Source organism: Atractosteus spatula, chromosome 8, assembly GCF_055471065.1.
Source record: "Atractosteus spatula isolate fAtrSpa1 chromosome 8, fAtrSpa1.hap1, whole genome shotgun sequence".
NCBI classification, from domain to species: Eukaryota; Metazoa; Chordata; class Actinopteri; order Semionotiformes; family Lepisosteidae; genus Atractosteus; species Atractosteus spatula.
Window position 1 is genome coordinate 57,538,628 of NC_142713.1, and position 27,901 is coordinate 57,566,528.

Here is a 27,901-nt window from a genome sequence, read left to right on the forward strand (position 1 = left end):
CTTCTGTTTGGCAAGTGTTTGTTGTGTTCTTAAAATAAAGAGTTGTTTAATTTACCAGTTAACTGTCTGGTTTCTTCAACTTTCACTCAGGAGAAAAAAATCTGCCTTTAAACTTGAACGAAATAATGATTTGACATTTATCGTGATAATTATCGATATTGACTGATATGAAAATTTTTATCGTGATAATGTTTTTGGCCATATCGCCCAGCCCTAGCTGTACTGTGCATGAAATCAAATGATGCACATTCCCTTCACGGAGTATAGCAGAGGTGTAAATATTTTGCATTCAATCAACAACTCGGCAGTTCCAAAACACACACATGCACTGCTGTGCAAAAATACTTATATGCAAAACAGCAGTAACACGATGTTATGATCATCGCAAATGTATTCATTGACTCCACTAGTGTTTTCTATAGTTCTATAAAAACCCCAACTGTTACTAAAACAGCTTAGTTTGGGTGAAAAGAAATAAAGCTCGTCATTTTGCAATCGTGAGTGATTGCAACAACTACAGGTAAACTACTGTGTACAAGAGCAGCATTGTACAGTACATACTGTATACTGTATATGGCTACATGAACTACACAAGAGCAGTGTTATAATAGTTAATGCATCGCATTCGCCTGAAATCTAATTCACTCCATATCAGGTGTCTTTAACATCATTTACTGCACCCTACACATCTACAATCCTAAAGGGCTTTACTTTTTGTATACAAAATACAATTCTAACAGGATTAATTGTTTTAAAAAACGTTTCTAACTTTTACACAGCACTGTATAGATTTGAAAGCAGTGTCAGTATTTTACAAATGATTACCTATAGAATGCAAACTGTACCTTCAAAAGTATTGTTGGATGAAACTGGTCTCAATTAGTTTTTGAAAAAATTCTGAACTGGAAGGTACTGGTCACCAGTACTTTTCTACTAGAATTTTTACTAAAGAAATGTTAATACAGTAAACTCTCTATTTAATGGGCTTTTCTTTCTTATTTTGGATTTGATTAACCAAATCTACTAAAGGGAATTTTGTCTGTGTAATCTGAAAATACCAGCCTTGTACTGTAAACGGCAGGTATTCTGCATGGCTTGGTTTCTTCTTAAAAATGGGACAAAATAGAAGAAATAAAAGTAAAAATGGGTTATAAAATACATTAAGTATAAAATATTGTTGAAGCACATGTACTGAACAGGGATTGCATCGCAGTTTGACATTGTTTGAATAAAAGAGTATACATTACTTGACCCAACACTTTATGTGATTACCAAAAATACAGTATAGTAACATATACAGTATGTCTAATTTTAGTGTATGCACAAAATCTCAATAAAATGCAAAAATAATAAAACAAATAACATCTTTAAACATCCTTAATTAGGTCTTAAGGCAGGAATATCAATGGTGCCCTACAGGGGTAGGTCAATTGCTTGAACGAAGGGTGCTGTTTATGATTTGTATACTTAAGCTAATTTTATACAGCAAGTTTATGACACATGAAGAAAGAGCTCATATATTTATGAGAAAAAAAGCACAGGGACAACTTTCATTAACAGTGCTGATTGCAAATATATATATATTAAAAAAAGAGTCAGAAGATCCAGAAAGCATTTATACCGTATAGTATATAAATATTTTTTCACAGATAATAGCACGTTTTGGAACGGAAGCAATGTCAATTATGATCTATCATTTAGCAATAACTGACACCACTTCTCCCCATTAGTCCGTTAAACTGAGTATTTACAGTAAAACATTTAAATATTAGCAGAGCACTGCATTCATACAAGTGCGTGACATGCACTTACTTAATTTTGCTTCTGTGATGCATTTCCTCTCTTATATAATATATACAGTATTTAACAATATTGCTAATTCTTCACTGTAGATTCATCCCTGCAATAAATCCACCTCCTTCACACTGTACTGTAGATATACAATATAGTGATGTGCTCATACCTGTATGTACATTATATATTGTACGTGTGTGTTGCGGATCTCTGATCACTATTTATTCTAATTGCTGCTACGGCAAATTTCAGTGTCAACACGCCTATTTCACAACTTCCTCATAATTTTTCATAATATATTTTAAACGATATTAGTAATCTAGGAATCATAGTGAAAAGAGAAGCATCAGTCCCCAGTCTCTCCGTAGGTGTTATTTCTTAATTTGAGAACTTTTAGAAGAAAGCTACTTTGTTCTGGGAAATGTTTAATATGCTGGTCCTCTATGATAAGCAAGCATCACATGTGTTTTCCACAAGTACAGCTTTTGTAGTAAAAGGACGATACACTGGATCACCATTCTACCTAGATAACTGCCTCATCACCACTGTAGTGCATTCTGAAAGATACTAGTGAACATGTGATGGCAGTGAGGAATAATGACCAACACCCCCTCCCCCCGTATAATAAATGGATGTGCTGTAGTATAAGAAAAAAACAAAATAAAAGTGTTTTTCAATGTTTCTGAAATAGGAGGTTAACCTGCACTACAAAACAAACTGACTTCATCCCGCCTTGTTTCATGGTCAGAACACAGCTTTCAGAAACAATATGGAGGTATTATTGGTGGGGTTGAGCTTAGACCATGCCATTAGCCAGACTGGGATTACCCAAGCCATTGTTTGCTCAAGATTGCCAAAGGAATCTGACCCCTGGGACATGCAGTATGAGCTTGCTGTGATGCCAATGAGAGATGCACCATTCAGTGCTAAGTCTCTGTGGTGCCCGACAGGAGCTCAGAGGATGTCAAATAAGCAAGTTACAAATGGCTCTGGCAGTTGGATGTCCACTTTCTCACTGTGTGGTCCAGTGATTATAGCAGTAGCCAGGCAGTTGCTGATTCCTAATTGGGATGGGTAAAAATACAAATTGCAGATTATTTTAAAATGCATTTTGAGCATCTGTTTCTTTATATTTTATATAGACATTAGAGGTGATGAATTCCTTAAAATTAACAACAAGAGCCTATGCAAAAATGCAGCTGGTTACCCTACATGCCACGAGCTTATAAAGATTCGTTATTAAGTCCATGCACTTTTGCTTAATGGCACATGAATACTCTTCTCAGATAATGTTAGACTTCCGAAATAAGGTGGTCTTTGTACTTTTCTACGCCCAGGACACATCCAAATATAAACCTGAAACAGAACTTGCTTCATGTGGGATCTGATACCCTTACCTCATGAAAAAAAATCCAGAAAAGCCAAGACAAATAAATAATGCATCAACCTGAGGAGGAGTAATCAGATACCCAAAGTTCAACCCTGATAATTCTGAACTGTATTATTTTCTCAATTCATTGGTATGTCAACCAGAAAAGAATACAGACACCGGTTAGAGCCCTGGAGCTTGTTGCTTTGGAACCAGGTTTCATGATAACTTTTTAAAAATGCATATTTGTCACATGTGAGAGATGTAGAAACTGTCAGGGGCTGACACTGTCTGGACCACAGACAATGAATATTCAACCTCCTTGGTCGCTGCTGCTCTGTGCACACAAATCAAAAGTACCTTCAACTCCCAGCTTTACAACAACTCCTATCATCCCACCACATTTGAAGAACCTTAACTAACTCGGTCACTACTTCTTCCTGCTCAATGAAGAAACTTGTTTTGTGAGCTGATCTCCGTTTCAACGCAGAACAGTAGATAAAACCATGTCACTTTTGATATCGGAAAATAGGCAGGATCTAATATCAGTCTGCAGCAATTACACAACTGCATTTCTCAGCATCCCGTGAGAGTCCCTGAACTGAGCCAAAGTTATCATCAGAAGTTGCCACAGTGAGTGTGAATGTCAATGTTGGTAGTCAGGCACTGGAGGATAAAAGAAATAATTTTAATGCAGAATATCCTGACAGACATTTCCTCTCACAGGCTCCATGTTGGCACTCCACAGCCAGTCACACTTAGAACAACAGTCCCCGTTTGATTCTCTCCTGAATCTCTACAACTGATCAGACATTTTACTGAGCAGATGTTCCTGCCGGTATCCTAGTCACTACTTTGTGAATTGTTGTCCATTGCTTGGATAATCACAGAGGCGTTGAAGAGTACATGCTGAGATGTTCTCTCCCTTAGGCTGTTACTTATTCTACTGCTGACAAGACACTGCTGCCTAACTTTCCTACCTCGGATTCCCTCCACTTCCATTTCCGAGGAACCTCAGATCTTCCATGTTTTGAAACCTTGCTTCACATTTTTACCCCCTAACAGTAGGAACTTCACCAAAGTGTTTAAAATTAAAACAAAAAAAACTTTGGACCTCGGATGTGGGTGAATTAAATGGAAATGACAGACCTTTTTGGGGTGGCTGCAGAGTGAGTACACAGTAGTGGACAAGTCTCTGGGCTCATGACTGGTGGGTTGCGGGTTCGAGTCCCTGCTGCAGACACTTCTGCTGTACCTGGAGTTAGGTAGTTACGTCATTTGCTCTAGTTCACCTGGCTGTATAAGTATTGCTGGGAGGAAGGCCCTGTGTTGGACTGGTGTCTAGTTCACTTAACACTGCGAATAACCAGGATAGGCTCTGGCTCGACAAGACACTGGCTCTCTGATAAAGACTTTACTTGTACCTATACTGTAGATACTTTAGCTATTTGATCAAATACCAGATAAGTTCTTGTCCTCTCCTCTTGATCTGTACACTGTACGTGTATGACACTCCTTTTTGTGATTTGAATATATTCATATGGCAACAAATTCCTTTGTGATGAGGTTTGCCATGAAAATTATATGTAAAATTGAAACGTATTGATTACCTGTGGAATGCTAATCACAAATAGAATTTCTATTAAGACCAAAGAAATGTCACAAATACATAACGTATTTTCCTAAATGTAACAGAAACACTATATTTGACAAATAAAGTATTCATTAACAGTATCTGAGCATATACATTAAGTTTTACACCGTTAAAGTGGTTCAGATATGCCCCTCTTTTGGCAAAAGGACTTGATTGATACAATCTCTAGCTCATTTCTGTTCGTTTTTTTTACCTTCAAAACAAGAATGCTGAGAAAAGTTCTGTTTAATGGAGACTATTCAAGCTGAATGAAGGACAAGCAAGCCCAGGCCTGACACCACACCATCGCTGCCAGCCTTTCACAGTGAGAAACCTTGAAAGTCCAAAGCGAAATTCCTAATGGCCAGTTTCGCTTGAGATAACCTGAGTGGGAGGGCAGACACACAGGCACAGGACACGTGCCCCGCCGTTTCCACGGATACCACACACCTCAGGTGGCAGACGTCATGAGGCAAGCACCTGCCTCCTGCCAAACAGCAGAGACAACGTGCCGGGTGTCTGCTCGCTGCACATTAGCATTAATAAGGAAAAAAGGTAACATTACTCACACTGCCAAAAGGCCAGTTTCTACAATAGCTTCAACAACAATCCTGTTAGAAGCACTGCTGAAGAAGTGTCTATTTCATTAGTTGCAACAGAGGTATACTAAAGACATGTATTCTGATAATTGCATGCATGCCTTGCCTTAGAGAGTCTTGTTGCATGGGCTGGTGTAAAGAGGTTACTCAGCACCTACTGTATATGAGTGTGCTGAAAGAACGAGGCTCAGCACCTCTGCCCACTCACAGAAAGAGCAAAGAATGCTCCCATCAAAAACTTGAAAGTCTTTACTTGCAAAACACAGCTAGCCTAGGTCAAAGTAATTATTGCCACATCCAATCTATTCCTGTTACAGTATGTGAAATACGCTATGCATTTAAATTGCCATCAAAGGAGTCAGGCACCATCTGAATTTCTTACAAAAGTTTTTAAGGGACACAACTTAAACGTGCTGTTCTGGATATGAGGCTGTTACATTGCACTTCGAGTCTGAATGCCTTTCCAGTTTTACACACTTCCCTGCAATACTGGAATTCTTCTGTTGAACTCTATTAGCTTTCAGTTGAAACGGATAACTTATTTAAAGAAGTATACTGTGCACATAGAGTATTTTAAGCAAACTACTGATACTTCTGCCCTAAGCATTATTATGACGGATGACTCGTCCAGCTATGCAATATATCATAATAAAGGAAACAAAACAAAGGGTGGCACGGTGGTGCAGTGGTTAGCATTGCTTGCTGCCTCACAGTGCGGGGGCCCTGGGTTCAGTTCCTTGGGGGCTCTCAGAGTGGAGTTTGTGTGTTGCCCACATGTTCGCGTGGGTTTCCTCTGGGTGCTGGCAGGTTAATTGGCTGCTGTTCTGGGAAAAAACCTGCTGTGAGTTTGTGAGATATTGTCTGTGTGTGTCCCGCAAATGGACTGGCGTCCTGTCCCACGTGGAGCCTTGCTGAGATAGGCTCCAGCTCCCCCACGACCCTGTATTAGATATTTCGGATGGAAAACGTAGAGATGGAAACAAGACTGTGGTTTAATGGATTGAATCAAATATGTGCTAACCATATATGTTAAAGCAAATCACAGAAATAAAACTTTTTGCACAAAAATACGGATCATGTTACAAAGCGATTGGTATGGTTTAACCACCTACAGCACAATGCAAGTAGCACTATTGCATAGGCTTTACAGTACATGACTGTCCTGGGCCAGTATGGTGTCCATCTGCCTTTCTGGACAAAGACTGTCCCTCACAGAGCTTGTTTCATGGTTTCTCTAGACGCATCTGATGACCACTGGAGCAGAATATCTCACTTGCTGACCAACAGTGTGGTTGTTTCTGTCACTCTTAATGAAAATTCAGGTTTTAAAAGCCAATTACACAGATTATTAATCAATTAATTAAGGACATTTACAGTCAGCTAAAACATACAAAACAATGAGCACCCAGTGTTTTTATGAAATCCACTGACTTGAGCTCACTATTTTGTCATCCCAAGGTACAACTCAAACAACAAACTTACCTTTTCACTATTTAAAATGTAAACAGCACTCTGCATACATTGTATGCAAAGAGCTATTAACGTAAAACACACTGCCACGTTTTCATTGTGCATCAGTATATATTAAAAAACAGAAAAGATTAAAAGACAAAATACAAGCTGCTCCCCCATGTGGTTCCCTGCATAACTGCAACTTATTTTAAGTTATTTTAATTAAAGCAGAAAGCTTCAAACTCATTAACATGAAATAATAAGAGAAGGTCAAAATGGAAATGTATACCGTGAACAGGCTACAACTCATCTGTGATGCTTAGCAAAAAATTCAAATATTCACCTCTAAAACACACACACATAGCCTTTTAATTTGACAAACATAAGCTTTAAATTCTGTTTTCCAAAGACTGTTTGTACAGCCAATAAAAACATAAAAATACAAGTTCTGCAGCTTGAACAGGGATTTAAAAATTTCCGAATTTCAAGGGATAAATTTGGAAAACAATACAAATGTTACCCAAGCACAGGTGAAAGCAGAGAGTACACAGAGTCAGACTGGTAACTCTCATTAGTGTTAAAAATGTATGAGAACAAATGGCAAAAAACTCAAAGACAAACAGCAATAACTGATACTGCATTATTAGTGAGCCACAATAAATCATCTTCAGAAATATCTCCAGCTATGCAGCTCATACCATTAAACACATATCTCATTGCATACATTAATCTAAGATTTAATAAAAGCGTAAAAATAATAAAATATTCTGTAAAACACTGAAATCTCTTTTAACATCCAACTTGAACCTTTATTTCAACACTATGAGTTTTAGTCCTCACTACCAACATGTCTACAGCGAAACTGTCACTTAAATTGTGTAATTTATAACAAAAATATAATGTAACATTTCTCTTGTTACACTTTACAGTATCTACAGATTCTGTGGAATCTTTTGAATAATGCTGCAGACTGACATTTTCTGGATCTGACTTGTGCCACATATCTAACTACAGCTGCCAGGAACAGTTTTATCAGACACTGCAAAAAAAAAAGCCCTGGAGTTGTTTGGTAACAGGCACAAGACTGTAAAACTTTATAAGTTACGCAGTGGGTGTTGGCGACTCATGTGAAACTCTCGTGGTAGTTTTAATGGCATGGCTATCAGTAGTAGTCACTAAAGCGGCTTTTGTTTGTGGGACTCCATGTGGAACTTGGCTGAAGACAAATCGTGTTACGTAACCTTGGGTCCATTTCGTTTATCAACACTTGGCAATGCCCAGTCTACACAGAGCAATGCTGGAAAGCGAAGGTGTTAGAAGCTGATTCTGCTTTTCACATCAATCCATAAACCCGGTCCAAATGGGACGGCGTGCACTTTTACCTTGAGAACGGCGGTTTAGAAAGGACGGCAATAAGGATGTGTTCCTCTGATGTGAACAAAGCCTGACCTAGGCACTGTTTCTTTATTGCCCTGTGAGTAAACTGGGGGAAAAAAAAACCCCAATAACTTCACCTACTCTTGCTACAGTTCTCCACTGCATTGCATAATGGCAGGTTTTCATGTGTTTCACAGATGCACACAAAGAACCAAACCAGCATCCTTGCTGGAATTCTAGCAACAATTATCTCTTCATGTGTGGTTAATCAGGCTATTTTCTCCGTCAGCAGCGGCCACTGGAAAGCCAGCCTCATGTGAGCTCCCGATCATTCAAAGCAATCTAATTGAATTTTCAGAGCCAGGAACACTGAAGGACACGTGACGCCACCCCAGCGGAGCAGAGTGCCAGACACTGCAGGCGTTACATAATCACATGCTGTTGTTGGCTGAGAGGAACTGCGCTCTCAGTCACCTCATGGGTTTGGCAGATGCCGTTTCCTCCAATCACACCCCACAGCTCCTGGCTGCACACGGTCTTCACATGTACAGTCACATGCTCCTGGGCCTTGAAACAAGGCAACAAGAGGGAGCTCTTTTACAGTGACCTGGCAAACACTTGATTAAATCACAAAGCAGGCACCCAGCTGCCTGAGAAGTGACTCAGACAGCATTTTTAAGCACACAGAGCAAGGATAAAAGGAATCTGCTCTAAACTCTGTGGTTTGCAGCAAAGAATGAACCGACTGCAGATCTCTCTATAGAATTTGTGCATTTATATAAGCCTTTAAAGGAAATGCCAACAATGAGGTTGTCTTGAAGTCCCAAGTGCATAACAAATAGGATCACAAGACGTCCCAGGTTTTAAACGATATTTATGCATTCCCGTCATGACATTGTCCCCTATTTTGAATGTGTCAGCTGGAGATTGAGTTGCAGAAGGGAATGCAGTTGGAAAGCTGTTCAAGCCTTTGCCAGAAACATGAGCAGTCAGGAGATCCCTTTGCACAATACAGACATTAATGTCAGGGTAGCCTCTCCCCTGGACCTGTTTTCTGTCTCCTGAAAAGTGATGACGAAAATAACATCACGATTAAAATGTAATTTTTGGGGTGTTTAACAAAATGATGCAACTGGGACTAGGAGGCGGGAGTTTAAAACAGACTGATTGTCGTAGGGTCAGGAAAGCAAAGGTCAATTCCAAGAACAAGCTTAAACAAATAGCATATCCATTCTTAAATGTTCATTCCACCACACTACTGCGTTAAGAGGGTACAGCATTAACAGGGAATACTGACGTTATTGGAATAACTAAAGTAAGAGGGCTGTAAAACAAATTCTGTAGAATGGCTCAACAATGAGTATATGGATTTCAAGTTTATATGAACACTCAGAGGAGCTTTTCAACACATGCTACCTATGAAATCTGTAAATCCAGGGTAAAGAGCACTTATTTACCTAGGTTTTGGGAATGTCCCAGAATTAATGCATTTTGGAAATATTTGTGTTGGGCTATACAGTGAGTAGCGTAGCATATAATAAGATCACCAATGTATAAAGAAATGCTAATGATCATGGTTAAAGCTACTAAAATGCATAGCAAATAAATCCAGGTCTAGTTAATCATGGCCTAAAACAGTATAATGAGAAAATCAGGAAACAAGGATGAAAACTCTACAGACAGCAAAAATGTGGGATTCATGATCATGGTCAAAGATGGAAAAAGAGTATCAACCAAGCTATAGTGTAAGTGTGGTTGAAAGACAGATACTAGAGTTGGCAAGAGAGAGGCATAAAAAAATATTGCATGGCTTCCAAATTTTCAGACTACCTTCTTTGACGCAGGTTTTTGACATACAACTTAGCAAGTCTATATATTACAAAAGCGTTTAAATCCATTATAAACTGTCTACAGAAGTGTGGTAACACCACATTTGAGGAACAAATCTTACTTTTCTTTAACTGGCTGACAAAGATATGAAGTGAACCTCATGTATTTAGTGTGTAATGAAACACAGAAAACCTATCACTTTCCACACCATCACAAAATTCAACCAACAGTGGACCCAGGTTTTTAAAAATCTTGTTGATTCCTCCAACTAAGAACATCGACTAGCTATCCCCTTGTTCTAATTAGTTTCCAGAGTGAATTGCTTCCTTTATTGATTTCCTTCCAAGTGCTCAGGTAATAGAAAATAACATTGGCTGATACTGCTGTACTAAGAGCAAAGTAACTCGACTCTTCAACAAAGTGACTAGACAAAGACGTATTTGTTTATTAACCAAAAAACTGATAATGCCTTCAGAAATATTGATCCATTACAACAAACATGATCATTTCTGATCATGACAACAGCACAGCAAATACAATTAAAAGTACAAAAACAACAGGGTTCTTATATAACACAAAACCATTTATTGTAGACGACTGCACAATATTCTTTGACCTTAAGCAACATCTGCAATGGGTTGACAAAGAACTTGGATTTTTGCTTGTTAGTATTCTTTAAACAAAAGATTAGTGTGCTACACAATTAGTAGTGTTGCTTTCATAGGCAACAACTTCGAGTTCAAGGTGTTAAATACAGCTTGAAGCATCCTAATAAGTGAAAGCTAATAGTTTCTTATGTTTTATGCCCTGGAAAAAAGCAATCCCTTTTATAGTTACTTCTGCTAAAAATGTCATTTAAAATTGCTTCTCAGACCACTGAGAAAAGCAAATTTAGAAAAACAGAACTTTCAATTAACACCTACAAGCCATATGCTTGGGAGTTAAATTTACACTCAATTTTAGTGTATTATTGATTTATTTTAATCCATGTTTCGATGTGTTAACCTATGTCTGAATAACACAAATGTTTCTAACTGGTGATCTAACTGATAATCACTGCTAATAGTTCTACTGATCATAATTCACAAATAGGCCACATTAACAATTGTTGAAATATCAGTCTTTCAGCTCCTAAGCACTGTGCCTCATGCTTGACACTGCAGTCAAACTGAAGCTGAAGAGGTATTTTCGTGAATTTTGGAGAATACAGTAAATAGTTTGTTCAATTACGAAACGCACACTACTCTGCAGTGAAAGTGAAAAAAAGTAATTCGCAGTGCCTCGTCGAGTCTTATCCTATTGAATCCTTCATTTAACTTTTTTCAAAACTGTATTTTCCCTTTGCAGATGAGCGAGTTTCTTGACCTGGCTAAAAGAATGAATCTCTTGCAATATTAATGCAGTGTTACATTTTGGAACCAGACCCACCCAAGATTTTCCGATGCTGTGAGGATAAATGAAATATATTGCGAGAACAGAATGCTTTCAGAGAATTGAGTGCTCATGCGATGCAAAGCAAACGCAACACATGCACCTATTCTTTGGCAACCTCTTGCAGAATATCACATGAGGTGTTGCTATACTACTATTCCTTCAGAACCATAAGCTGTGATGGGTCTCTGCTGTATCACCATGCAAGCCCTGATAAAATATGACTCCTCTAGATCAGATCACTTTATTGGCCATATACAATTTTTTGTATTAGGAATTTTTTTTTGCATACCCCAACTTGCTCTCAATGAGACACACAGGTACACAGACGGGGAGAGAGAAGCTTGGGGTCAGAGCGCAGGGTCAGCCATTTATACGGTGCCCCTGGAGCACTTGGGCTTAAGGGTCTTGCTCAGGGGCCCAACGGAGTAGGATTCCTCTGCTGCCTGCTGGATTCGAACCGGCAACCTTCTAGCCACAGGTGCAGATCCTTAGCCACAGAGCTACCGCTCCGCCCCTCTGTGCTGGTAAGGACAATTCACACAGCAGGGTAGTGCCAATCAGGTCAATAAACACACAGCGCTCAGAATCTGCCAATGTCATTATTACTGTATCTGGTTGAAGCTTTTATCCAAAGCTACTCATATTTCTACTTTTACTTATATTTGGGTATTTAACTGGGGGAGATCTGAGTGAAGTGCCCAAGAGCAGTGCCCCACTGGAATTTGAGAGCACTTGACGGTTGTCCGTCGTGTCTGATGTTGACGGTGGTACTTTGTGCAGCTCATCTGTTTTTGGATGGTGAGCTGCGTGAAGAAACCTGTGCGGGAGAGGTTTTTGAAGTGGGAAAGCCATTGCACTGGGGCAGTCCCACTCTCTCGCCCTCAGAAGCCTGGGTCCAGCAGTACGAGTAGTCGTCACGACTAGAGACTTCTTGGTCGCAGTGGATGGCCATGACGCCTTTCTGTGCCTTGTCATGCCCTTTGCTTTTTTACGGAGCGTTGCACCAGTATAGTGTCCTTTCACTATACTGGGACATTAGGACCCACACAGGGTGAGCGCCCCCTGCTGGCCCCACTAACACCTCTTCCAGCAGCAACCTTAGTTTTCCCCAGGAGGTCTCTCAACCAGGTACAGACCAGGCTCACACCTGCTGAGCTGCAGCGTGTTGCCAGTTGTGAGCTGGAGGCTTTGAGGCACCACCACTGAGCCACACCGCTGCCCATCTGCAACCACCACTTGCAGGCTGCAGCTACTAACAGTGCCACTCTGTTGTGGCTGTACTTGCACCAGACAAATAAAAGGAATGGGCTAACAGAGTATGTCTTATAAATGCAGAATCTGAAAGTTCAGCACTGCTCATGGGCACATGATTGTTTCGAAAAAACCCTTTTTGTAGTACAGAGTTCAAAAAGGTCCCATAAACTTAAATCATTGCAGATAGCAGGCACAAAAGTGCCTGGTGTCCACAGAAAAGTGTGATGGAAAACCGACTGCGCTTTTGACCTTTTTATGAGATCATGTGCTGTCACACATTCCCAGTAATTTACTTAACACCCATGAGGCAGACATGGATAAAGCCTTTGTATGACTGACAATGGGTGGAGACTCCCACTTCTGGTCAGTGGTGAAAAAATAAATTAACATGCTACTTGCAATTAGCATTGCACTTCCAAAACGTCTTAATTCCTCATAATAATTCCGAATAATTTTCCTTATTTCTTAATGAAATAGGTAATGCAAAGTAATTTTTTTGGCTTTGTGAGAAGAGCTGTGTTAGCATGCGTTAGCTGCTAAGGAAGAAAGGTTAATTCCACACTGGGAAGGAGCCAGAAGAAGCACGTTTCAGCTGCTGAGCCTTATTCTTTAGGTGTGATTTTTTAATACACATTCACATTAACATACTACTCTATATGCATTTTACCCTTAACACATAAAACATGCATAAAATGGTCAATTCTCAATTGTCAACTTTCTTGTGTTCATGTACTGTATATGTATAATGTCACCTCTTTTTTGTCTACATACCCTTAACTGGCAGAGGCTGATCCGCACTGCAGTGCTTTAACATTTGTTGAGGTTTCTCTTAGTGACATGAAGGCATTTCAAAGTCAGAAAACACAGCCTTTACACAAAACATATTTTACCATCAAGAAGGCACTCTGCAGCCACTGTACACGCAATACAGAGGGGCAAAACTGAATTTACTGTCACCTAGCTTCCACAATTATACACTTAGTCTTCAGAAAACAGAAAAGAACTACAGTATGTTCATTATGTCTTTAACAAATGACTGTGGTAGAATTAAGGCTTCACAGTCCTTAGAACTGTCTCTAAAAAGACAGTAACTTTCCTTGTAGAAAGAAATGACTTGCTTTTCACTTCTTTGAAACACTGCTGCACACTCTTACAGCCTCTAAAGAAAGTGTTTTTCTCAGCATTCTAGTATGCCAGCAGACGGTTTATCCCTTTGCTCAACAACCCAATATAGAGTACTTCAGCAGAATTATTTCCATTACACAGTAAAGCAAGGACATACGGTACATAGACTTAAAGGGAACATCAAGGAAATGGCTTTGTCCCACTGTATTTACACTTGCAACTTTAAAAAAAGCTACTGTACACTCAAGCAAGGTAGACTAATATGCATACTGTTAAATCTAAAATCTCTGATAAATTAAACTATCTGTTGCTTTCTCCCTCACATTGTTAACATGGCACTGACCTCCCTCTAACTCATAGCCAATCTTAAAGAAATAAACTGGTTTGATGAGGTCAAATAAAGCAGAGAAATAAAATAATTTTAACGAGGAGCAGCCAATTAAGAAAAGTCATTGCATACCATATTGTATAAGTGTCTTCATGCATAGAGTATGTACTTCTCTTTCCTAAGGTGCTGGATTTTCTCCAAAAAATAGGCTAAAAGGACTAGCAAGCCTGAATGCAAACAGCGGATTCCAGACTCCTCATGTTTAAAACAGCCATTCTGCAGCTTGCTGTTTTGCAGAGTTATTGATTTGTTCGCTCAGCAGACAGCCACATTGGGCTTAACAGCAACCCTGCTCTTCTCTCAATTGCTGCTGGCTTGTCCTCATGTGCCTTCTGCTATAGTGTAAATGCTGAGGTATAGAATGTAGAAACAAGAACTTTCCACCTGAAACTGAATGCATCTGGCGAAGGGGACGTATTTGCAGCTCAGCCAGTACACGGCATGTAGAATTCAGATCGATTAGTCACACAAAATAAAGGCGGAATCCAGCAGTACCAGATTTAATAAACAGTTCAATGAGGGCGCACTATGTTTGGGCAGGAGACTCTGTGGAAGCAAATTATGACAATTTTCTTGGTACAGAATACATTCGCACTCTGTGTTAGTACACATTTCTCTCATTCAGGCGAGACCTCTTTCTGTTTTAAAACAAAACAATCTGAAATCTTCAGGTCTTGAGAATCTCCTCGCACCAGGATCTCTAACCTTTGTCAATTATGTAGAAACAGTGACCACTGGTGGTTGCCACTTGGAATTGCAAAGACAAGACATGGGCAAACAGTAAACTGAGCCAGAAGAATGTGCTCATGCTGTGTATGAATTCAGTTTAAAATAAAGTTTTAAGACAAAAAAACAGCACTGTAAATGCAATTAACATTGAGCTATAGGTCTGACTTTGATTACTAGTAATGTTATGGAGATGATAAATTAGAACTAGAAGACATTGTCTATAGCAATCAGATTTAACGAAGATTTTAAAAAGGTCTTGTTTAACTTTTTAGCTCTGTATGATACAAACAGCAAATATACAGTATTGTATATTTAGATTTTCACAAGATGTTTAATAAAATTCCTAATAAAACATTAATCCTGAAATTGCAGGTGCTAAGCATTCAAGGAAATGTTTTGACGTTTTTGGATGGAGCACTGACCACTGCTACAGAAAAAAGAGAAGTGGTTAATACTTTAACTGGGGTGATGAAACCAGCTGAGTACCACAGGGATCTGTACTAGTCACGTTCACAAATTATACCATAATAGGAAGTTTTGTGAACACTGTAAGAACACCAAAGGAAATTCTTTGTTCAAGATAGAGACTTGGAAAACATTCCAAAATTCAGAGGTCTTGGCTACTGATTGACAGATAAGACAGGTGCAGTGTGTTACTTGCAGATAGAAGAAAACAAACTACAAATATAAAATTTGGAAATATTAGGCAAATACTGTATATAGAAACTGAATGCTATGTTTGCACTTACAGAATGGCTACAAGACAGTTCATTCTGAGTCCCTCTTGTCTGAGGTCATTCTTGTCCCTTTTAAAAAGTCGATAATTTTCTTAGACCTGTTACTCTGCTGAGGGGTGTTTTCCAGACACCTGCCCTGACATGTCCCAAGAGCCAGTCGGTTTAGATTTTTTCAGCACAGAAATGCCTCCGATTTTTCCCCCCCCCCCAATAGCAACCCATAAAGCAAAAGGTCTTACCATTTTCTGTCCATATTAAACTGTTTGTAGGAACGTTTTCCTCATGGGCTTGTGTCATAGATTTAGTCACAAAACAGACCACAGATTCATCCCCCAGGGGTGAATAAAGTATTCTGAACTGAACTGAAATTGAACTACAGACAGAATGAAACCAAACTATACTTACTATATAGGAAGAGAGGTATACAGACATACTGGTGTATACATTATAGATGCACTGTATAAACAAAAATTTTTGTGGAGATCTTTATGTATCGCTAAAGTCAACCACTTAATATGATATTGTTCTCTTTTTCAAAATCTCAAGCGTCCAAAAGCATTCCCCCTGTATTCACCAGAGTACATCAAGCACTGTTTCAGAGCTTACCGGCTCTTCCAGGGTTTCTTTCTTGTCTAACATTTCCTGCAGGGTTTGCAGAATCTTGATGCAGAGTTTTTCCTCTTTGTCCATCAGTTTCTTGGTGTGGTTGATCAGCCTTCCGAAGGGAAAAAAAAACCCATCAAGTCCTGCCAATGACACCTTCCACCGTGCAATTATCAGGACTGCAATAAACATCTGTTTACTGCACTGACCATGCAGTCCATGGTTTCAACTCACTGTTTTGCACACAAAACAAGACATGCGTACTGTACATCCATGTATTACACCTTCTGCTCTACAAATGGGCATTCCAAGTTAAGGAGAAGAAAAGCAGCTCTACATATTTAGCATGTGTATCACTTTTAGTAACCTGTTGGACACAAATAGAACAACAAATACTGTTATTGTTGTTAATTAATGCCACTCCAAACTACATCTGAAATCAGATATAAATCAGTACAATTCATTGCTGGCGACCAAAGAAATAATGATAGAACTCGCATTTGGTTCCGAATGTGTATGGATGAAGTGGCAAACACTCAGACTGTACCTGTACATCCTTTTGCAGTTCACACAGCAGAATAAGACGCATCTTTGGTTAATGACAAATCTGTATTTATATGTACTCAATTTAATGTCTTTACAAAGCAATACTACATTAAACATCTACACAGCTTTCTAAAATGTTACACAAGCTTTTGAAACGCATTACTAATGTATTACAACTGAAAGTCGGTAGACCAGTTGAGGAGGCTATATGCTGTGTAATATTTCTGTATGCAAGACGTACTGTACAGCTGTTTTAACTTACTTAGACATGAAGGCCCCACTTTCACAGCGTATTCTCGCTTCTTCTGGAAACAAGCGCTCTGGGCTGTGCAGGACATCAACTAGCACAGAGAATTCAGCCTGCACCATTGGCTGGAACTGTTTCTCGAGAAATGCTACCACACCCTGGAAATCAGAAGACCGAGGCATCGCATTCAATACAGAACTTTCACTGAAGGGCTACACAGTCTTTACCCGCCTTCAAATGACACAAAAACATTCAACCTGCTTAACCTACAGGCGACACTGAAATAAAAAGCCATTAACAATAAAAGTCTAAATCTGAGAGGCTAGCAGGACAAGCTTTACATTGATCAACAAAGGTATGTCCAAATGTGGCTTTCCTCAAAATCTTTAATAATAACAATAATAAAATATTAGTTGCTGATGAGAGGAGGCCATTTGACCCATCTAGCCTGTTTGGTAACTGAAACACCACAGAAAGTACATGAGACATGGAGCTCCCATCAACACTAGCAATAATATAAAGAAATACTTTCATTTCACAGCTTAACTATTTCAAGCAAGCTAGTGCCAGTAACTTCAAATATGTAGGAAAGCCGATTCATCACACATTTCAGGACATACATTTGACACCAGTTGCTCTCGCCAGGTGTGCCTGTCCACTGAAGCTGGCTGTGGACGCTTGAGAACACCGCCAGCACGCGGTGGCTGCAGTGACACAAACACTAGTCTGCCTTGGTGAGATACTTGTATACTGTATCAAAGGGCACTGCTGCCACCTCTCTTCCAGCAGATCAATCCCAGCTCCGGTTGGGGATATCCTCTCGTCCTGTCCTGCTGTTGCACCTCTACCACTGCCTCCTGGGTTCGGCGGCTCACCTGCAGTTTTTCGATGATGTTCTTGTAGTCGGGGCCCCCAAGAGGCTCCCTGCGGGGCCCACTGCGAGCGGACATCCTCCAGCCCTTGGCTGCGCGCTGCACCATGTTTGAGTGGGTTTTCATGAAAAGGGTGTTCACCTGACTGTCCAGGTCGACCGGGATAGCGATCGCCCGATTCTTGGCTAGAGCGGAGAGCCAAAATAAAAACAAACAAACAATGAGACTCTAAACAAACTAGACAAAAGGATTTGATACATAAATACATAAATCTCAGCTTCACCGTTTTGTACACTGGAGACAGATGGATACAGTGTATGGGCAAGAGATCTACTACTGTATTAAATACATTTCAGGTTATATACACAATGTGTATACAACTTTCCTGTCAGTTTGATCAAACCTTTCTTTTAATAAAAGAAATGCAAAACTTGGGTCTAATGGTTTTAATCAAATATATTAAATATGGAGATCATGGAGATCAATCAAAACCATAGACGTGGTGACCAATAATACAGTACAAGGAATCAGGATGAGGTTTCAGAATGAAATGTGACGCACTGACTCATGAAGATTAAAAGCTAGCATCAGGTACAGTATGACCTCAATAACTCGAGCTTTAACAATCGTGGCAGCTGCGGACTGGCTGGTAATAGTTATCTTCTGCTCATGACATTGGCAAGCTGGTCCCACTAATGGTCTCTTGCACTCAGGTGGAAAGAAAATGCTGATTATAATAAGACCATGATGCTAGTTTCCTGACCACTACATGGTCTCGCTCAAGGGCTTCATCAAAGCATCATTGAGCAGCAAGGTTACAAGAAAGTCTTCAGTGAGTGCATAAAAGACTATGCCTTGTCACAGCACAAATCTACAGTACTACCCCGGCAGCTGGCTTGAATTAAGCAATAGGCATCAATAAGCTAACTCCACCATATTCACATGTTTAACCTCGCAACAGGGTTGTCAAGTGCAAAATAGCATTTAACACTCTTCCACTCTCTCTGCCACTACCTCAGATGCTCTCTGGTCCACGGAAGCTTTTTAAATCATCACTCAGCTGTCAAAACTACTCTTGAGTAAAATGTTCATTTAATTATCTGAAATGATTCCTTTTTAGAACCTCTATTAAACAGGCACTTCAAATAAACTAATTTTGGCAATTTTAATTACTCAATACCAAAGGCTGAGCACCTGGTGCATCTTTTAAATAATGTCACAAACTCAGTATTATGTTATCTCAAGGAACAAACCTATCATCTCAGTACTACAAGTACAAATACATGTATACAGTATGTGTGCAATGAGCTACTGAGACAATGATCCACACAATGGAGACCCCTGCTTTTTCATTGTGATCTGCAGATTGTTTTCAATGCACTCACAAGGTATAATTTGCAGGTACGTTTTGGGTTATTCTCCCCTCTTTCACAGATATTAGATGCTAAAATTGATTTATAAGAATTCTGCAGTAAAACCATTTTTATAAGACAGACTTTTTTCCCCATCTCGCTACACTGTAGCCCCAGTCATGTGAAGTATCATGAATGAACTCATGGCTCCTCACTGCTCCTCTTCTCGTCTCTGCAGAACATGCAAATCACACAAACCTAAACCTTCAGCAAGTCCCAGGAAGGACTTATTTTGCTTTATTTGAAACTGAAAGAAAGGTGAAAATTGCAACATAGCAAGAAACTATACTAGCTTACATATAGATTTTTCTTTCAAATTTTAACTACAGTTAACATTAAGAAATGGATAAAGGGAAGCAAATTGTGAGATTGAGCAAATATAGAAGACTGGCTTTAGTATTTGCAAAAATATGAAATGTCTGCACCCTGCTGTATTTGACTGTTCATGCTTTGTTCCTTTTCAGTGTGAAGGCAAAGATTTAAAACAATTCTCCTATGTTATCCTGTTACCTACCTACATCAGCCAAGGTTTTAATGCACGCTTCTATATTGGATTTCTGAGAGGAATTTATCCACGAGCAGTTGTAAATCCTAAAAGCAGACTGCAGCAGATGAATGAATATAGGCTGGTGACTCTGCAACGACAGGAGCAACAAGGTATGTTACTGACTGCAGTGATGTGAGCAGCTTGAGGAGCTGAGCTGCTTGATGAATTGTTGTTGACATGCCGTTTCTCCAAATCAGGCATTAGCATGGTCTTCTAAAAAGAAAAAACAAGCTCGTCTAGGGATCAGCATTTCAGTTGCAGAACTAGTTTTGATTTGTTTTCTGTGTTTCGGTTGCTATGATATCAATCCCCACTAGAGCAGCATAGAAAAAACCTTTGTGTTCTAATGCTTAATTACAGAGACATACAATTTTGATAATTTGTACAAGTGTTTTCCCTAAAATGGAAATAAACAAGCATGAACTGTCTCTTTGATGTTATCTATCCATCCACGTATCTTAGGGATAGTTGTTTAATATAGACATTAATATAGACTGTAAATTCCCATAATACCTGCTGGCCTACAAAAAGATAGGGCCATATAGGTGGTTGGCCTGTATTTCGTTACTGTCAGTACCCCATTAATTCTGCACTATGATTCCCACAATGCGCTCATCCCACTACACTGGAAAATGAGGTATAACACTAGCAAGACACAAGGGAATCAGACACTTCTATGCTGAGGCCAAAGAGTTACAGTACCTGCAGGTTCGAGTTGTTGACAGAAAACTGAGAGCTGAAGAAACCTTTGACAATTGCCATCACTGTTTCAGTCACATACTTCTCCAGCGCCATGTCCGCATGCTTCCTATCAGTAGGGCTGTTACAGACCTGAAAAAGTCATTAAACGCAATCAAGAACTGCATGCTCCAGTTTAAGACCCAAGGAATTGTTAATATAAGGTTAATACTTCACGGTCACTTCTAAATTAAGGCTAAGCGTTATTGAAATGGAGAAAATGAAACACTTTTTCATCAAAGTTTCCATTTTCATGACACCGTATACTGATGATGAACAGTTACTGAAGTTTTCATCTGACCAATCAGTATATACTGCAATTAAAAACATGCCTTTTACACTATACTGTAACTGTGTTCCAAAAAACTCAGAATAAATTAAAACACCTAGACTTGAGCCTTCTTTTTGTAATCCAAGTGGGGTTGAAATCGCCACCACTGTTTCTGCATCTTTGAAGTACTTATGCTTTTTCTTTGCTTTTTCTATTTAAATCTGCCCTTTATTTAAACAATTCTATTTAAGTTTAAAACCTTCTACAGTGTAATTTTCTTCAGTCTGGTTTACCTCGACTATAGCACCCTAACTCCACTGCCAAGCAAAGCCAAGCCTAGCCACTCGCCCAAGGATCACTATCATCTATTTCATGAGGAGCCAGAGGCAGGTTGCTATGGGCTCTCATTCTGCCTGCACTAGTGTCAGCAATCAGTCTTCCTATGACACAATACCTTGCTGGCAGTTCTCTTTAACAATGACTTTAAGCACTTACACAAAGTTGCATCAGTCCATTTTCTAAATGTCCATCAGAATATTTCCATGCCAGCACTTTAATTCTTCCTCTTGTCTGATGTCTGACAGACCTGTTCCTTTCACGATTATGCTAGGACATCTGTCTGGATTGTTTTATTTCTATGTGAGGGGAGAATATCAATTTGCCTTCAACATACTGTAGATACACTGCATGTCGATCCTCAAGGCCTTAAACATTGAAGAAAATTAGTAATGAATGAAAGATAAAACGACAAGGGCCTGACAAGAACTTACCCTGGCCATATCAATGAGAAAATTCTCAAAAAGATTCCAAATGTGGTTACTGGTATATATCTCCTTCATTTCTACTTCTGTGTCCACATAACAGTGGTTCACAAAATTGACATAGGCAGCTTTTACCTGAAAAAAAAACAACATAAGAGAGGTTCTTACTGGTCATGAAGCAGTATTAAACGGATTTAATATTACATGGGAAGATAGTCATATTAAAGACAAGAATTTCATTATTAAAGCACTCAGAGAAAAGAAGCAAGACACAGCTTAGCAGAAACTCAAACCTTCTTTTTCTTTACTGTCCTAATTTCTGAACATTAATAAAAGTATTCTTCTTATAATTAGTCAGAAAGAAATCCCATTGCCCCAGAAATGTAGACTAATAATCAAACTGTAATTTGCATCTCAGTCAAGCGTCTACAATTTTAAGCAAAGCATCCTTTTGTTTTAGGTGAGCACAGAGCACATTCTGCACAATTACAGTACCCCTAGCTAACGTGGGGGGAGAGACAAACCTGCAGACTCAGAAACACGGACATGTGAAGAGTTATATTCTGAGACACATGCTGCACGCTGTTACCTCAGGAATGCAGTCATCGTGGGTCACTACTTTAACGATGTCGTCGAGGGGAAGCAGGGAGTTGCATTTGAGCTCAGTGTAGACATTCTTGCCCTCGGTACAGAGGGCCAGCAGCTCCACCAGCGTGTTGTGATAAGCGAGAGGCCCGTTCTCATCGCTGCGGTCCCGCTCCGAGCACATCATCTGCAGCAGCGTCGGGAATGAGGTGCGGTCGTTGTAGAACACCAGCACGTCTTCCCCTCCGTTGACGAGCTGGAAAGAGACAGGGAGCGCAGTGCGGGTGAATTTGAGGGATTTCTTCCACAGCTTTTCTTGAAGAGCTTAAGAGGGGAAAAAGAAAATCAGCCTATAGGGAAAGGAGAAAGTGTAGAAATCTGACTCTGGCTGGGGGTCATTACTCCTGAGTGCATTTGAAACAGACACTTGCTGTGTGAGTGACAAGCCAGAAGTAACTCTTGTATGTGACTTCAGATATTGAAAGGTGGGGATAATATTATCAGGAATACCCACTGTGCCATAAGTGGAAATAGTTCTATGATGTCAGTATGCTGGTAATGGTCACTCATAAATCCCTAATCATGGTAATAACCTAGGGTTACCATGGCTTTACATAAAACTCTCTGTAACTATGCTGGAATTCAGGACACTGTGAGAAATACACCTTGTGTGTGTCTCCTTCAGTATTCTCCAGAAATGGCCATTTTTGTCACAAACTAAAACTCATCTCAGACCTTCACTGAACTGTACTTTGACCTCTTGCATTGCTACATATTGCCACTATGAGCAGGATACATCTGGCTTATGCTGGTTTCTTGTCTTGATTCCTCTCTCCCATGGAGGCTAAGTCAACATTTTTGTTACACATAAAATACTACCCTAGGCTGGAGTTAATGCTGGGAACTGCTAAGGTGCATCTTATGTGTATGAACCACGGGGATCATGTCACCATGTAATTTCATTGAGGAGAAACGAGGCTTTAAGACCATCTCTTAGAATGGAGGAAGGACTACAGTTTACAAAACATTAAAGCATCTGACTTCAGTACTTTGGTTAAAACACTTATCTTACCTCAGTCATGACCTTGTCCTGGCATTTCTTTACATACTTGCCATCAGCTTTTACAATGGTCTGCAGGAAGCGCAGGTACTTCACCTGGCGGCCATGGGTCTCTATGCAGTGCACAAAGTGATGGACCACCCTGTCACTGATTTCATTGCACAGGTGATAATTGTTCATGAAGATGTGCCGCATGGTTTCAGCCTCCAGTAGCTGTGAAGCGAGAAAGGGATCCACAATATCGTGATATAAAGACAAAGCTGGGAATCTGTTTTATTTTTTAACAATTCCATGTAGTGGTGACCTCTTCAGCACCTGCTGCACCATGTGAACCAGATATTTTTTAAGATGTGATGCACATGCCTTGTCATGATGGCTAAATCCTTTCATTTCTCAATCTCAAACTTTAAATAGAAATGCGCCAGAGACACTACAACGTCCATTTGTTCTGAAAGATGTGAAAATGATGCACGTACCCCTGGGGTGAGGAAGAGATTAAGGTGTTTATGTAGCAGGACTTGGTTCTGGGGATTACCGCGGCAGAAGTTTTGTAGAAACACATGGGCCAAATTCATTATTTCATTCATCTTTTCGTCAGTCTGGAACAAAAAAAAGTTCAGGAACATGTTCTTAAAAAGAGTTCACATTGCACATGTTTTCATTTACTCAACATCCTTTTGATTTCAATAAGTGGAGAGAAATCTTCCATCATCTTTGTGAAGACAAGAGAATTCAAGTACAGGCTTTCCCAGATACTCATATAACAAACTACAAGAAATAACTAACCTCTTCACAGTCTTTAAAGTCATACAGTACACATGTAACACTTAACCAAACCAAACATACACCCTAGTTCACATCTAGTAATATTCACTCCTGGTCCTGGAAGACAGTCTATCAGGTTATTATTATTTGTAAGTTATAAACCTCAATGGACAAATAACTTTTTAGGTAATATAATATAAATTAAGTGAACAACAGATTAAAATCAAGTCAAAGTCCCAGGTGAAATAAAAATCAGGAGACACGAAGGTTCCCCAGGACCAGTTGTGAATATCAGTGCCCTAGTTACAGTATAAGCATGGACAGTATAAGTTTTTTTTAAAAAAAAACAATGTATTTCTCTACAATGTAATGCGCTCGTGAAAAAATGACAACTGAGCACAATAATGAAGCTTTCAGTAACACAGTATTAGCAGTTAAAAGAGCAAAAAGGCATTTGTGTTTTTCCAGCTGTAACATTTTTGCAATCAGTGGCAGCCTTGGAATCCCACAGCCATATGTGGGTAACATGGCCAGAGAGCCGGCTTTCTCGCGCTACTTGATTGGCTGTTGAGAATTTACGGTATGCATGCCTCAATCTCATTGGTTAGGCAAGCAGTTCATTAGCTGCTCAGTGGGTAGGCTCCAGCCTTAACAGGGTCTGCGGTACGGCCCCAGTGAGTTACTGTAATTATCGGGAGTCAGATTTTGTGAGGAAAGAATTTATTTTTTTTTTACAACAGTTCGAGGAATATCTTTTCAAAGTTATTTTCTCTCTTTGTCCTACACAGTTTATACTCTGCTTATAAAGCTACAGTCCCATTAGTGCAAATTAAAGAAATTGTCACCTTTTCATATGGTATCTGTAGGAGGTCCAGGACTACTGTGTGGGCACCCATATTCTTCAGCAGTCTTTGTTGCTGAATCCGACTCTTTTTACTTGGATAACACAACTTGCTCAATCGGTCCAAGATCTATGATTATATCATTCAAAATGTTAATGATTGCTGACAGGGTACTCTTTGTTACTGACAGTGATATTGGTACATTTCCGATAAACATTGCAGAATGCTGAATATTTCAGAAGTATCAGAAAGTTAATAAAATTGATTCCCATTACAAATTTAACAATTCTACAGCATGGAACTAAATTTAGTAAAATGTCTGGATTTTTTTTACTTTGACATTATACTGTGTGTTGATGAGTGGCATAAATTCTCAGTTAAATACATCATGGTTCCATGCTGTAAAAATGTGAAAAAGTCCAAGGGGGGGTGAATACTTTTGCAAGGCACAATGTTTTTTTCTTAAATAATAACCTGGTTACTATAAACTGTAATTAAACCGAAATGCCATGTAAAACTAATGCTGATTTTAAAATCAACATTAAGCATCACACAAGGTTTGTTTTTGTACTTTGTGTAGCTGAATTGTTCAGTTATAAAAATATAGGCCACACAGCCTATTTTGCACATAGGCTAATTGAATGTGTGAAAGCTGTAACGGCGCCTGAGATGTATTGTTTCAAAATCAAAAGTGCTTTCTGTGTTTTTCTTTCACACTACGACATGATACAGTTTTGATGCTGAGGGAAATACACGTGAGACGCTGACCTCTTTGACGATCTTGTAATTATTGGCTTTATTGCTGTCAATCTGTGGCGACTTCTTCCCATCCTCCACTGGACTTAGGATGTTGGCCTCCTGTTAACAATCACAAAAACCAAGGAGAGAACACTTCAGATGTCAGAGATTTCTAAACCCTTCAGGCGATCCAAAAGTTCTATCCTTTCCAATTATGTTCAAAGAAAGGCAGCCGATACATGCTGTAAGGAATACAAAAATCAATGAATCACGATTTTTGCTAATGGTTACTGGTGTGAACATGAATTAAAGTAAAAACTAAGGATCAGCAGTAAAGCTGTTTTAAATGGGTTTCTTTTCCCACTGAGTTTGGTTGCAAAGTGACCGGACACTGATGAATAACACTATATGCAATGCGGCATTTTAGCACACCTAGTAATAGTCTTATTTGAAAGGTAAGCATTGGTATTTGATCCGTGCATTCAACTCTACAGAATGGACCTGATCTGCCTCTCCAGGCCCACCTCGTGAATCTGGTCTTTATTCTGGTTTTCTCCCATGTCTTCACTCCCATACACTCCACTCTTCTCCACCCAGAGCTCCGACTTCTCCACTGTCAGCCTCAGCTGGTCCAGGTCTGCTTTGATCTGTTTGTAGTTCTCCACGTCTTGTTCGGACACCAGCAGCTGGACCTTCAATCAGAATTCAGATGCTGATTACTGTATGGGGCTCCTCATAATTGACCAGCTGGTGCAATTTGTCCGTGCAACACCACCTCCACCCTCAGCTGGAGAGTACTGAACGGCTGTGAAGTGGGTTGGGGACATCCCTGGTGCCCTGCTTGGTAAGAAAGGGGACACAGACCACTGGGGAGTATTCGTTTTTGCAAATCTTAACCTCAAGTTAAACCGGAACATTCTGTGCCAGAAATGTGATTTATGCATCAATAAATCACCAACAGGACTCGAGGAGCATGGTTAAAACCATAGTAAAATCCAGCATTTAAACAATTTACACTTTTCAAGACTTTGTTCCTGCTTTTTGAGAACATAAGGAAAGAAACCCAGCTGTCAGAATATCACGAAGGAACATTTAAGGAAATTTAAGGAATTATAAAAGCCTGTTCACCACCTATTTGCAAGAACACTGGAAAAATGCATCAGTTTGTTTGACATCTTAAGGGAGACTTCAGCATATCAGCTTTCATCTGTCTTCACCACCTGTTCAATTACAGGTCTTAACCCCACAGTGAAAGCTCAGTCCTTTAATCATTCAATATGTATCGGGTATCTACAAAATTCATGAACTGAAAAATTAGAAAACCGTTTTTTTTGAGTGATTTCAATTATGTATTCATCTGCTTTTGTACAGTATATCTGGATATATAATTTTGAAAAATCAATAAAAATATACTATAGATAAAGGATTAAACAAATTGAGTTTTGAGATTTTTAGTTTTTACAGTTCATCAGTAAAAGAAAAAATCTCACATTTAAAAACATGATGCTTCATTTATTTTTAATTATCATCAGTTTACTTTCCCTTCTGCATTGGGAACGCATTGGCAGTTACTGCACAATACCAATGCCAGCTGGAAGTTTTTCATATTCATTTCCTCCTTGTGGCTCAAAAAAAAACATGACGACACCAGAGAAATTTCCTAATGTGATAAAATAGGCATTACGCCTTCAATTACACTAAATCCCCCCTTTCTTGTCCTTAATTGGCTATCATTTCTGTGGCTGTGTCTCCTGAGAAATTCTGGCAGATATGAATTTCAGCAGAGCAAACTGAAATTTATTTGAACATTTTTAACATTTGCGTGACCTTAAGCATCTTACTTCAGTATTTCTAAAACATCCCATCTTTAAAGAAAATCTGTAAGAAACCAGCACTGAGTCACACTTTAAAATTCAATATCACAAAAGAAATATTATTAGAAATATGTTTGTCACTTTTTATACATTATGGTGGTATTACACATGTTCTTGCCCTGCAGCAGTCTGCTAACAGCAGGCATTTGAGTATATTATGTACAAGGTTTCTTACTCGCGTTAAATCTTTTTTTGTCTCTTTGCTGCACCAAGATTAACACCTGGGTGCATTTAATTCCAGCCAAGATCGGTTAGCAGTCAAAACAATGAACATTACTGTAACTACAGGCTTTTCTGGGGAATAGCCTACAGCCACAAA

At 39.3% G+C, this 27,901-nt stretch overlaps 1 protein-coding gene across 3 annotated transcripts in view; it reads right to left on the reverse strand.

Annotated features, from left to right (window-relative positions):
- The window catches only part of itpr2 (inositol 1,4,5-trisphosphate receptor, type 2), a 165,432-nt gene that overhangs the window by 73,996 nt on the left and 63,535 nt on the right, over positions 1–27,901 (reverse strand). For 2 of the 3 annotated variants that reach the window (XM_088922825.1, XM_088922824.1), the window contains exons 26-37: positions 26,233–26,400; positions 25,739–25,828; positions 24,974–25,099; positions 23,840–23,962; positions 23,376–23,576; positions 22,308–22,559; positions 21,728–21,853; positions 20,651–20,779; positions 19,916–20,036; positions 17,993–18,174; positions 17,133–17,275; positions 16,328–16,436 (exon numbers count right to left, since the gene is read on the reverse strand). In XM_088922825.1, coding sequence (XP_088778951.1) covers positions 16,328–16,436; positions 17,133–17,275; positions 17,993–18,174; positions 19,916–20,036; positions 20,651–20,779; positions 21,728–21,853; positions 22,308–22,559; positions 23,376–23,576; positions 23,840–23,962; positions 24,974–25,099; positions 25,739–25,828; positions 26,233–26,400 — 1,770 coding nt within the window. The remainder of the gene's footprint in view (positions 1–16,327; positions 16,437–17,132; positions 17,276–17,992; positions 18,175–19,915; positions 20,037–20,650; positions 20,780–21,727; positions 21,854–22,307; positions 22,560–23,375; positions 23,577–23,839; positions 23,963–24,973; positions 25,100–25,738; positions 25,829–26,232; positions 26,401–27,901) is intronic. The other variant, XM_088922826.1, reaches the window with a different exon arrangement.